At 36.4% G+C, this 12,336-nt stretch overlaps 1 protein-coding gene across 1 annotated transcript in view; it reads left to right on the plus strand.

Moving 5' to 3' along the window:
• SEPTIN7 (septin 7) overlaps window positions 1-12,336 on the plus strand; it is a gene marked incomplete at both ends in the record, with an annotated part of 80,373 nt that overhangs the window by 47,864 nt on the left and 20,173 nt on the right. The window contains 2 exon segments of the mRNA XM_084229908.1: window positions 7,817-7,917; window positions 8,812-8,946. Coding sequence (XP_084086034.1) covers window positions 7,817-7,917; window positions 8,812-8,946 — 236 coding nt within the window.

Below are 12,336 nucleotides of genomic sequence, written 5' to 3' on the forward strand. Positions count from 1 at the left end.
TTGGAAGGAAGGAGAAGCTGTCTCCAGTAAATAGATGCTTATAAACTTTCCTGTATATCAGTGGTTCTGATGTAGTGAGGTTTTCCATATTAGATAGAAGTGTTCTAAGATTCATTCTTAACTTCCCGTGCTAGGCCTGAGGACCCTGAGGCTTTGCAGTTTTAAATGTGAGCTGACGTGTGTTTCAGAGTTCTTTGTACTAGCGTTTCTCAAATTTGAGTATGTAACACAATCATTTCTAAAAGGGATTGCAGAGTCCCTTCCCCAGCGTTTGCTGTTTAGTAGGTTTACAGCAGGACCCAGATAATTTGTATTTCTAGTAAGTTTCCAGACTATGCTGCTGCATGTCTGAGTGGTTGGTATACTTTGGTGTTTTGGCTTGCTGCAAGCTGGTTTCATGCTTTTTCTCTGGGGAGAAAATAAGAGGAAGAACTGTTTTTCTTAGTTCTTTTAGAATATTTTAGAAATAGAAAACTTATTTTTATTTTTTCCAATAGACTGATTAAAATGAAAGAATGAAAAGAATGAACACTTGCATTCTACTTCATGTTCCAGTCTTAAATATGGATCCCCAGATTCACAAAAAAATTTAAGAAAAATATTACAATGTGATATATGGTAACAATTTTTTTACAGCTTTTTTATATTTGAAAATTTTTTAATCGTATTTGTCAAAGAAAGTTTGCCAACTATGTTTTTGGGAAACACCCCTTTATTCAAATCCATTTCAATTCCTTTTGTGAAATGAGAGTGTTCACTTTTTTGTTGTGTTTTTAGGTGCCATCCCCTTTACAGCTAATTTTCTTGGCCTGTGATGTTCTGTAAATCACTTTTGTAGATTAAATAGGTTCAAAAATTTTGAAGGTAAGAAAAGGTAAAAGCAATGAATCCTGTTCCTAGGATAATTTGTTATAAACTCTTTGAACTAATTTTTAATAATTTCATAATGTTTGAACCAGTCATTGATACAATAGACATCTGAATGCTTTTCTCATGCTAGTTTGGGAGCTACAGTGATAATGGGGTACAATCAGCGTTCTTAAGGATCTCACAATCAGGTGAAGAATATAATAATTATGATTTATGAGAAAGATGTTGCTATAAAGGTGCTCTCAAGAGACATACTAGAGATGTAATAGGAATGGAGGGCAAATGGTAGTAGGATAAGTGAGTGGTAACTGAGGCAGTGAGTGAAGATGTATAGCTATGAAGGAAGGACTGAGGCGGGGGATACTGAAAGTATTGAGACTTAGAGATAGTTTTGGTCTTTATTCCCCAAAAAAGACCTGAGAATGTTTATATGCTATGAGGGAGTCAATTCCTAAAAGAGAAGAAGTTGAAAATATAAAGGAAATTGTCTATACAGTTTCAAGATAATTTTAAAATTGAAAGTGGTCATTTCTCCAGCATAAATTGAGAAATTAACCTTAGGGAGAAAGGTTCTATTCTTCTAAACAGGAGGGAAGACTCAGTGTTGTTTCAAACTGGATGGGGATGCTTTCCTAGTAGAGATGAGGTACTTTGCTGAACATGGTGGGAGAGATAGCATGGAACTTGGGAATAACATTACTGGAAATAGGAGAGGTATTATTAAGGGGCTTACCCAGCAGAAAATGGCATAACTGGGTTTAAGTCCTCACCTGTGTACTTAGGAATATAAGATCAAGACCTGTAAAAAGATACAGAGAGAAACAAGAAAAAATGATTTAACTTCACGTGGAATGAGCAAAAAAGGGAGACCTGAGAGAGAAAAGAAAATGTATTCACTGACACCTGGTCAGATGCTACCCCTGTCTGTCCTACCCCTAGATAGCATCCAGGATGCAATAGGAAGTCAGCCAAACAAAAGAGACTCCCATCTCCATCTTTTAGAAATTGACCTGGTGGCTCTACTCCATTCCTAGTTCCCAACGGCCCCTGCTCAGGAAGTCAGGGAGGTGGAGTCCAGAAGGCTCCAAAGCCTGAGTTGACTGTTACCCACTGACTTACATGTTGTTCCTTACATTATGAGACTAAGAAGCATATAAATAGATTAGCAGAGGGCCTCCCTGGTGGTGCAAAGGATTAAGATACAACCTATGAAACTATTTGCAGCCACTGCAGCACAAGTTCGATCTCCGGCCAGGGAGCTAACCCACGTGACACAGCAGACCTCTCCTGACTGACCTGCTGCTCCCCTCAGCAGTGTATTTCAGTCAGTCTGCCTGTTCTGTTCCCCACTCTGTTTCTGGTGAGTCCTCTCACCCCCCTGCATCTCTGGCCTGTACCCCAGTTCTTGTATGCATAAATAAATAAACCTTTAAAAATATAGATTAGGGGCCTCCCCGGTGGCGCAGCGGTTGAGCACTGGGTTGTGAAGCTGCCCGTGGCCTCTGTGGCACCTGTTCGATCCCCGGTTGCTCCCTGGCCTCCGGAGGAGGGTCCCACATGGCGCGCAGACCTCTCCTGCGTAGGAGCGCCGGGTTCAATCCCCGGTTGCTCCCTGGCCTGCGGAGGGACGCGCGCAGACCTCTCCTGCAGAGGAGAGTCCCACAGGGCGTGCAGACCTCTCCTGCCGCCCGCTGCTCCCCTCAGCAGTGTGCTTTGGTCCCTCTGTCTGCTCTGTTCCCTGCTCTGGTGAATTCTCTCACCCTCCCGCGCTTCTGACTGTACCCAGTGCTTGCATAAACAAACAAATGAACAAATAAATAAAAAAAAAATGCCTCTAAAAAAAAAAATATATATATATATATATATAGATTAGCAGAAAACAGGGAAATTCCTGTTGAGGTTACAGGTCTTGAATTTTACAGAACAGAAAGGTAACTGAGCTGGAACATTTTCATTAATAGAAAATGAAAGGAGTGAGGGACTTAAGATCTCAGTGTAAAGAAAAGAGAATGAAGTGTAGTAGTTCAGAGAAGAAGGTAGAGTTAGAATCTTTGGGTCAGCTTTCTTCTCAATAAACTAATTCTGGGTCTTAATGAGAAGGAAGTAATCTTAGAGGCATTACCTAATCTATTGTTGGTCATTACCTCTTAGTTTCTTGTGGATAATGATGAAACATTTAAGGTTATGTTTGTCTCTTGACCCAATAAATAAAATAGATTTTATGTTTGAGCTAAGTGGAGTATCTCAGGCTGTTTAAAGTCTCTTGTAGAGGTTTGACTATATGTAGGTAAACAAATGTAGGTAAACTATTGACAGAATTTTAATCCTCGCATCAAAATTTAATGTGACACATTTTATTTACCTTAATAAATAGATATTAACCCTTTGCACTCCGAACCATTTTACGATATTTTTATTTAATTTCTTGTGCCATTTCAAGATAAAACTTCAGCGAAACATGCATGTCTCAAAAAGTTGCGTTGAAATAACCTCAATTCCCTGTAATCACTAATAAATTGCAATGTCCCCTGAGAGGGGACATCCTAGTGATATGCTAGAATTCTGATGTCCCCTGAGAGGGGACAGCGGAGTGCAAAGGGTTAAACAGTGTAAGGGCAGGAACAGGGCACTGAGCAGGTTTTCTGATCCAGCAGACCTGGTAAGGAGGAGTCAGAGTCCTCAGTGGCTTTTGCAGGTATTTTGTTTAGATTTTCCAGGCACATGGCAGGCAAGGGTGCTGGGGGGCCAGGCGGCTGGCAGGCCTCCCAGCCCCCAGCAAATCCTCACTTTATCTGGGCTCTCTGGCATTCTCTCTGCTTCTCTTCTTCTTCTCTCGGCTTCGTTTGTTCTTGGCTTCTGCTGGCATCCCCGTGACGCCGCCCTTATAAACTCAGTCTCTCAGCCCAGGTGTACCCACTTCAGGTGCCCGCCATCAGGTATGCATTCGGGACCACAGGGTTCCCTCATCTATCCTAATGGGGGGGGGGGGCGCAGCCTGATACTTTTACCTTATCCTACAGCAGTCTTTCAAAATGAAAGATATGAAGCTGTATAATAAATATTGAAGGTTTAATTTTTTTTTTTTTTCCAGACTGAAAAGTGTTTTGCAAGGTGTACAGGTCAGGAAGACCACAGGGCAGGTTTTCTAGGATCCAGCAGACTGGGTAAAGGAGGAGTCAGAGTCCTCAGTGGTTTTTTGCAGGTCTTTTATTGGGATTACCAGGTACACAGCAGGCAGGGGTGCTGGGGGGCCGGGAGGCTGGCAGGCCTCCCAGCCCCCAGCAAATCTTCACTCTATCTGGGCTCTCCGGCGTTCTCTGCTTCTCTCTCAGCTTCTGTTCGTTCTCGGCTTCTTGGCTTCTGCTGGCGTCCCCATGACGCTGCCCTTAAAAGCAGTCTTAGCCCAGGGGAATCCCATCTACCTATGCCCACACCCTATTCCAGGTGCCCGCCATCAGGCATGCATTCAGGACCGCAAGGATCCATCATCTATCCTGATGGCGGGAGGGCAGAAAAGCCTGACATTTTTCCTTACCCTACACAAGGTTTCCGAAATCTAGGATTCCAAAAGAGGCCTCAATAAATTAATTATACATAAACAATATAATGGCTTTAGTTTTAGTTTTCAGAAACAGAGTTGAAAATGTCCTTGATTCATTCCTTTAATATTAATTTAATCTTAGAGAACTCTGAGTGATGCTATAAAATATGCTGTGACCTGCTTTAGTAAAGTGCATGGGAAAGTGGCCATTTGGAATAGATTTGTTAAGAAAAGTTTGAAATTCTTGGACTTGAACTAATTTGTTTTCCATGGATCCCATGAGAATACTTGTAAAACCAGATGATAGGATACAGTTGGATCCTGTGAATGGCACTAGTTTACAGTTATGTTTTTTGGATATTTTCCATATGTTGCTGCTTTCTTTGTATTTGACCATGTATAGTAGATACACAGAATTTCATGCTCCAGATAAGAAAAACAACTTGTTGAACAGGCTCTTTAGAAGCATGTAAAACACGCATCTTAAATTTTCTTATGTCAAAAAGCAATTAAGTTATTAAAGTGATTTTTTTTTAAATAAGAAAACAAAATATCTTAAGATTTAAGCTGTTGAGGTATGTGATTAGTATACAACCTATTACTGGAGGTAGAAATAGATTGTGTGTAGCAGTAAGAGATCCAAAAATAGTTTGGAGTAAAATTGGGAGAGGGTTCATGTGGAGCAATATATGTCATTTAAAAGAGTTATTAGGTAAAGTGGTGGTATGATTGCTTTGGGTATTTCTGGTTCATTGACAGTAATTATAAATGACCTGTATTTAGGAAGAGGATGGGAGGGAAGATCAAGATAAACTGAGTCATCAGATTTGACCAAATTGTCTCCCTGCCCCTTTTTAAAACCTGTATTGAGTTATAATTGACATACAACCATTGTCCTTTGACTAGAAGACCACAGAATGAAATGTGAACTTCCTAAGCCACATAAGATAATACCACCTAATTTAATTTAATATCTTTTTAGTTTTGAAAATCTTAACACTGATAAGTCTGATTTCCTTAGTTATCTACCTCATAAGAATAACCTGGTGGGCCTCCCTGGTGGCTCAAGGGGTTAAACACCGCACTACGAAGCAATCCGCAGCCTCTACAGCATGAATTTGATCCCTGGCTGGCCAGGGAGCAACCTACATGGCACAGCAGACCTCTCCAGTCTCCCCCGCTGCTCCCCTCAGCAGTGTACTTCGGTCAATCTGCCTGTTCTGTTCCCCACTATGTCTCTGGTGAATCCTCTCACCCTCTGCATCTCTGGCCTGTACCCCAGCTCTTGCATGCATAAATAAATCGTTAAAGAAAAAAAATAAATAACCTGGTATCAGATATGATTTGTTATCTTAGCTATGTGGTGTGAAACAGCTGTCTCTGAGGCAGTGTGCATCCATTATTGATGCTGAAGATTACCAGAAAGTATTAGAACCTTAATTTATTGATGTTTACTTTTTTAATCTACAGAGAAATAAATGTTCATTAATATATAATGTTCAGGTGCAGATTGTACACATTTGCTATATTATTGTGCCTGTATTTGTGATACTCATAATTTTCACTGATTGGCTCAGAGCCTTTTTTTTTTTTTAATTAAGTTTCTATTTTTATTTTTTTAAAGATTATTTATGCATAAAAGAACGGGTACAGGCCAGAGGTGTGGGGGGTGAGAGGACCCACCAGAGACAGAGTAGGGAACAGAACAGGCAGACTGACTGAAACACACTGCTGAGGGGAGCAGTGGGCGAGTCAGGAGAGGTCTGCTGCACCATGTGGGTCCCCTCCATGGCCAAGGATCGAACTCGTGCTTCATTGGCTGCGGACAGAGCCACAGGCTGTGTCCCAACCCCTTGTGCCACCAGGGAGGCCCTGCTTAGAGCTCTTGTATATGTCTAAAAGAATGGAACCCATTCCATGGACATGAATGTTAAATCTAAGGCCATGCTTTCAATTTTAATAAATTTTTCTCTTTGATAATATGCTTTTAACAGAAAAAAACCCTTTGATTGCTATAGACCTCCGCACAGTCCGTTTTAGTAAGCATTAGTGACATGTGAATGTTTAATACAAATTAAGTGGAAGTGAACATTCATCTCCTCATAGTATGACAGTCACATTTCAATGTCGAAGTAATCACGTGGGCAAGTGACTACCATATTGGACTTGCAGATATTCATGTCAGAAAGTTCTGATAGTGCTGCTGTAGACTTTCTCACTTAGTGATTTTAGTTTCAGTCTTTTCATGCCTTTTCTTTAAAAAAAAAAAAGATGCCCAAAGCAAATAGACAACATCATTTCTGTAATCTCTACGGGTGTGCCAAACTTTTTCTACTCAAATGTAATTCACTTTTCCAAATTTTGTTAATATAAGTAGTTGAAGTTGCTTTTTACCCATCCATTATTACATTTTCCCCTTACATCTGGTAGTACTCCATTGGCACTGTCTTCTGGCATGCAAACTTTTGAATATGAGCCTCTTATGTTACCCTATTAGCATATCTGCCTGGCGCCTCTTGGGTTAAGAAACACTTGATATAAATGTGTATTGAATGAAAGCCTACCTTTTTTTCTGGGGAAATTATTCACATTTTCTGTTTGAAACAGTGTTTTATCTAGCAGCAGCCTAAACCCAAGGTGAATGATTTATATGTTCTGATACAGAGCTTTAAGGTTATAGAAAGTCTTAAATTGTAGGAGGAACTATTACTGTTTCAGTCTAAAACCCTTTCTCAAATAGAACATTTTCATAATTCTGAAAGAGAACTGGAGATTGTAATCACAGTAGGGTTTCAACCTACAAGAATATATTTTTAAATACATGGACCTTTGCTGATTGCTTTGACCTAAATGTGCAGTGTCACATTTGAGAAGAGAATTGGATCTTAGCCATGACATAAACACAAGTGTAAATAATTAAAGCTGTGCTGAGAAAGACTGGAAGAATGGTAAGATGGTTGCTTGTAAAGTTGGTTTGGACCAAATTAGATGCCGATAGCCCAGGAAAACATTTACTGTAAATAGTAGATTAGATGTATTTGTCTGATGAATCGAATTTGATCTCTGAATTACTGAACCATTCAGGTACATTGTATTATTAGATGTGCATTTAGGTTATAGAAGTATAATACTTTGGTATTATAGTAATTTTTAACTATTAGTTTTTGTTTTCTTTATGCCATGAGCTCACCAGTTACATACTTGCTTTTCTTTCAAGTAATTAGGACTTATAATATTTATAGTAGTTGATTCTAAAGAAAATGAGGGGTAGCATGGGTAGATTTAGTTTGGAGAAAGCTTATCGATTAGTTTGATCAGCCCTCATATCCCTATCTTTTATGCCTTGTAGGAAACATGCATATGTGTAATGTATGGTGTTACTCTCTGCATCAATGATTCTTACAGGTGGAACAATCCAAAGTTTTAATCAAAGAAGGTGGTGTTCAGTTGCTGCTCACAATAGTTGATACCCCAGGATTTGGAGATGCAGTGGATAATAGTAATTGGTAAGAAGCCTTTGTCATCATTGCTTTTCGTTATATTTGGGCTGTTGGGGTGATTAGACTTTTCTGTGCTTATACATTTTAAAAGTTTTCATCTTAGCAAAGGTATTGAACTTTAAGTGATATGACTTGGATTCACATACCAACTTTAAAACCACTTGATAATGTTGCATAAGTTCTTTGAACTGATTTTCTATAAATGTTGCTTAAGTTCTTTTTTCTATAAATTTTTTCTATAAATGTTGCATAAGTTCTTTGAACTGATTTTCTATAAAATGGAAATAACACCTATCATAATTATTTTGAAGACAATGTCTGAAACAATTTGGATACAAGGATTCTTAATTGTAAAAATTTTCATTTAAAATTTAAATATTAAACCTGATTTTAGACTTTAAGTTTTTTCATAAGTATAAGTGAAGAAAATATCTATGACATTATAGTCAGAAATAGCATCTTAGTATATTATAAGCATTATTTACATTTCCTTGAACTCACTGGTTTTGAAGTAACTTTCTGTCAACCTTTAAAACACCTACGCAACTTCATCATAAGGATTTTGAATTGTTTAAAGTTGTTTTTTGCTTGAAAGTACTACTTGGATATGATTTTCACATTTTGTTAGTGTAGATATCTTATCAATGCAAATAACAATTTAGTTGTGTTTTGACTCCAAATTTTTTTTTTCATTTGGAAAGGTTAGAAATAAGGAATCAATATTTTTCAATATTAATTCATACCTGAAATTGAATCACTATATGTAGAATAATTTGAGATATCTTCCAGTGGTTAAGATTGGTTTGTCTGTTTAATAATATTATTACCCTTGACAGTCATCAGTTTTATATTATACGTATATTTGCAACTTAATTTTTTTTTTTAATCTTTGTTCTATAGCTGGCAACCTGTTATTGACTACATTGATAGTAAATTTGAAGACTACCTAAATGCAGAATCTCGAGTGAACAGACGTCAGATGCCTGATAACAGGGTGCAGTGTTGTTTATACTTCATTGCTCCTTCAGGACATGGGTCAGTACCATGATGCTTTTGATAACTCTGTTGTTTATTATTACTCAACTTTGGGAACATAGTTTAGTTAGTAATCTTTAATCTCTGTGGAGTACATTTTGACTATACCAATTGTAAAGATTTCCAAATTCCGTGTAAAAATGATTTATAAAATGCTTTTTAAGACCTAGTTAAGATAAATCATAATAATGCTTCTTAGTTTCATATGCATAGGAAGCGGTGTTTCCACCATGGTTTGATGTCTCATTGTGACTACTTCAGTTTACTTTTTTGACCACTCTGTCATTAATTAAATAAGGAAAAACAGCCCTAACAATTCGCTTAGGCATAATCTTAGAAACTACAAAGATGTCATTTACTGTAAATCTGATAGAGAATATCTTAAGTGCTAAAGTTTTCATGTGTCATTTCTTTCTTCACTGAATTGATTTGGCTTCTGTTTCACTCTATCATAGTCACATCATTTAAACTACTTATTAGGAGTAAAGTAAACACACACAGACACACACACCACACATACACCCCCCACCACCACCACCTGTTACAACCAGCCTGTAACTGCCTTTTTTACTGTTTGTGCTTTATGATTTTGAATAGTTGTATATCACTGTCAGCTGCAGCTATTTGTAATTCCTCTTCCCTCTTTGTTTGGGTAAATGACTTAGCATAACTCAGCCACCTGATGATTATAAATGTACTATCATTCCACAAAAGGGAGCTGGACTATTGCATAGCATCAGACTAAAGAGCATTGTCATCTAACACCCAGATTATAGTAGTGTGAACCAATTCCATCATAAAAATACCTTTCTGATCTATTTTCTACTTCTGTCCAACTTTTTGCTAGAAGGCCTAGCACTCATTATCATTGTTTTGGTTGAGCAGAAAACCTTAATATATATCTATTTTTCTTTCTGTCAGGCTGTAGTGGTGAAAATTTTTTTTTTATTTCTAATATCCTTCTACGGTATTTTCAGAAATTTACATATTTAAAGCTCAGGATTGACTCAAATTGACTTGTTGACTTAAAAAGCTCAGGAAAAGTAAACTCAAAAATATAATATATTGTATAGCTTTTTATGAGTCATTGTGTAGCTTCTTCCTGAATTGATATTTTGTTATCATTCTAGTATAACTTGTTAGGGTTTTTTCCTGTAAACCAGCTGAGTAAAATCTTAATCTATTGTTAAGCCAGTAGAAATCTGTCAGTTTATATTCAGTTTTGTTATTTTAGATCTTTTGGACTTCCTCCAAGATTTAGTCATTCTCATGAAATCACATTCCCCCTGTTTCTCTGGGGGAAAATAGTCTTTAAAATTGCCTGAGAAATAATTTTTTTAAAAGGAAAAATTTTTGATATGATTAAAATGATATGTAATGACCATTCTTGTTTGTCACAGAGGTAGAAGTTCAAATGATTTCCTATGTACAAAAATGTGCTTTTGAATAGTTTCTCATTTTAATAATTATTTTTAGAAATGGAACAAAGGTTTTGTCCATAGGTTTGTGCTACTGTGGATTAAGTTAAAGAATATGACACTGAATTTTATCTAGCATTCCAAATACCCTGCTCAATACAGACTGAAATTCCAGGCAGTCTAATAAATGGTCAGGGATTTTCTGTCTTACTAGGTAGTCCCTGGATTCCCTTTTCAGAGGGATCCTGTTTTTGTAGTAATTAAAATTGGTCCAACATTGTATTTTCAGCACCCCACCCCCACCCCAGCCCATCTCACCTTAGCCCACCAAGTGTCATCTCTGAGCATAGAGCAAAAAGTCTTTATTTCAGCTATTTTTACTTTAGTTTCTTTGTTCAGTGATTGGTAATTGCTATTAAAGTTAAAAACTGTCTTGGAACTTGAATCTTCAAATGTTGTTTTTATCCTTTTGAATATTGATTGCCACTTAAAAAAAATCAGTTTTATATATGGGTTTTTTTTCCTTAGTAACATGGGTTATAAATATTTGTTGATTTTTCTGTAGGTTTGAGGTTAACTAGCCTTTCCCTCTAATGTGGGTTTATCTTCTAGAAATTCAATGAAGGACTTTCTGTTATTTGAAACAACATGTAAAAAAGTAAGATTTATTGGAAAAGAACATGAAATAAAACTAAATGGACAGAGGAAACATTTCCAACAGAGTATAATCTACTTGCAAACTAAATGTTTTCTGCTGTTGACATTTGTCAGCCTCTGAAATTTCTATTCTGATTTAAAAGGGCAAAGGTGGTTTTTCAGGTTTTTTTAAAGTTTTAACTTTTTTGTCTAAATTTTAATTTTTGAACTGATATAAATATTTATTGATCCAGTTGTTTTATATTTAGGAAATTGACTTCTGTGATTTTCCTGTCATGGTTATTTTTAATTTTCTTTCTTTTTGAAAGATGATATAGCCTAATAAATATTTAGCAAGTGTTATTCTACTTTTAAATATAAAATCTTGCTAATTTTAATTTTAATAAGTTACATTAAATGCTTTTAAGATTTAATGTAGTAAGTTACATTAAATGCTTTTAGACTGATTCTTATCTGTATATAATTACTGATGAAAAGAAGCAAAACATCTTTTTCAAGGATGGATAGTTTTTTTCAGTTAGCACTATAGAGGAGCCAAGGACATTGTTTACAGATAACACAGTGTTATTCCAGCTATACTCTTCTTTTCTATAATGGTTCCTATTTTCTAAATACCAGTATCAAATTGCAAAGAATTAAAAATAAGGAAAATTATTATAGTATCTGTTTTTACTTTCCTTACTCCTCCCATCTTTTTGCCAGTCAGTGTCACAAAGCTGTAATGTTATTTGTTAGCAAAGAGTATAGTTAGTAAAGAGCAATAATATTATTTGTTAGTAAAGAGTAATACCTCAGTCACTGAGTCACAGTTGCCATAGCTTTATATATACACTATGGTACTCTTAAGAGAACCCTAATAAGAACTTTGTTTTAAAATATATGTCAGTAAAATTCATAGCAAAATGAGAATTTTAGTCCATTTTCTCCAGGTTTTATAATGTTAGGAAATACTACTTTCAAATGGTATTTCTGTGCAGAATATTCCCAGCATCTTTTTTTGTGTGGAACATTAAGTTTATAATAAATTCCTAGGTGTTAGGAATTTATTTTGTTTTCCTTTAGAGTAATTCATGCATGTAAGAAAAAATGACAGCAGCTTACTTTTGTCATCAGCAGATATTTGGACACCTTCTCAAATTTTATACCTGTTCTAGGAGTTGGAGATATAGTTGAATGCTACAAAGCACTTGCTTTGGAAGATCTTTGAGTGAGAAGATGGGAAAAAATAAACAAGTCGGCAGTCACTGTATTGTAAATTACAAAGATGCGTAGTCTTAAGTTTGAGAAGGATTCCTATAGGAAATTAAAATTGTAG

Source organism: Talpa europaea (assembly GCF_964194135.1).
Source record: "Talpa europaea genome assembly, chromosome: 3".
NCBI lineage: Eukaryota > Metazoa > Chordata > Mammalia > Eulipotyphla > Talpidae > Talpa > Talpa europaea.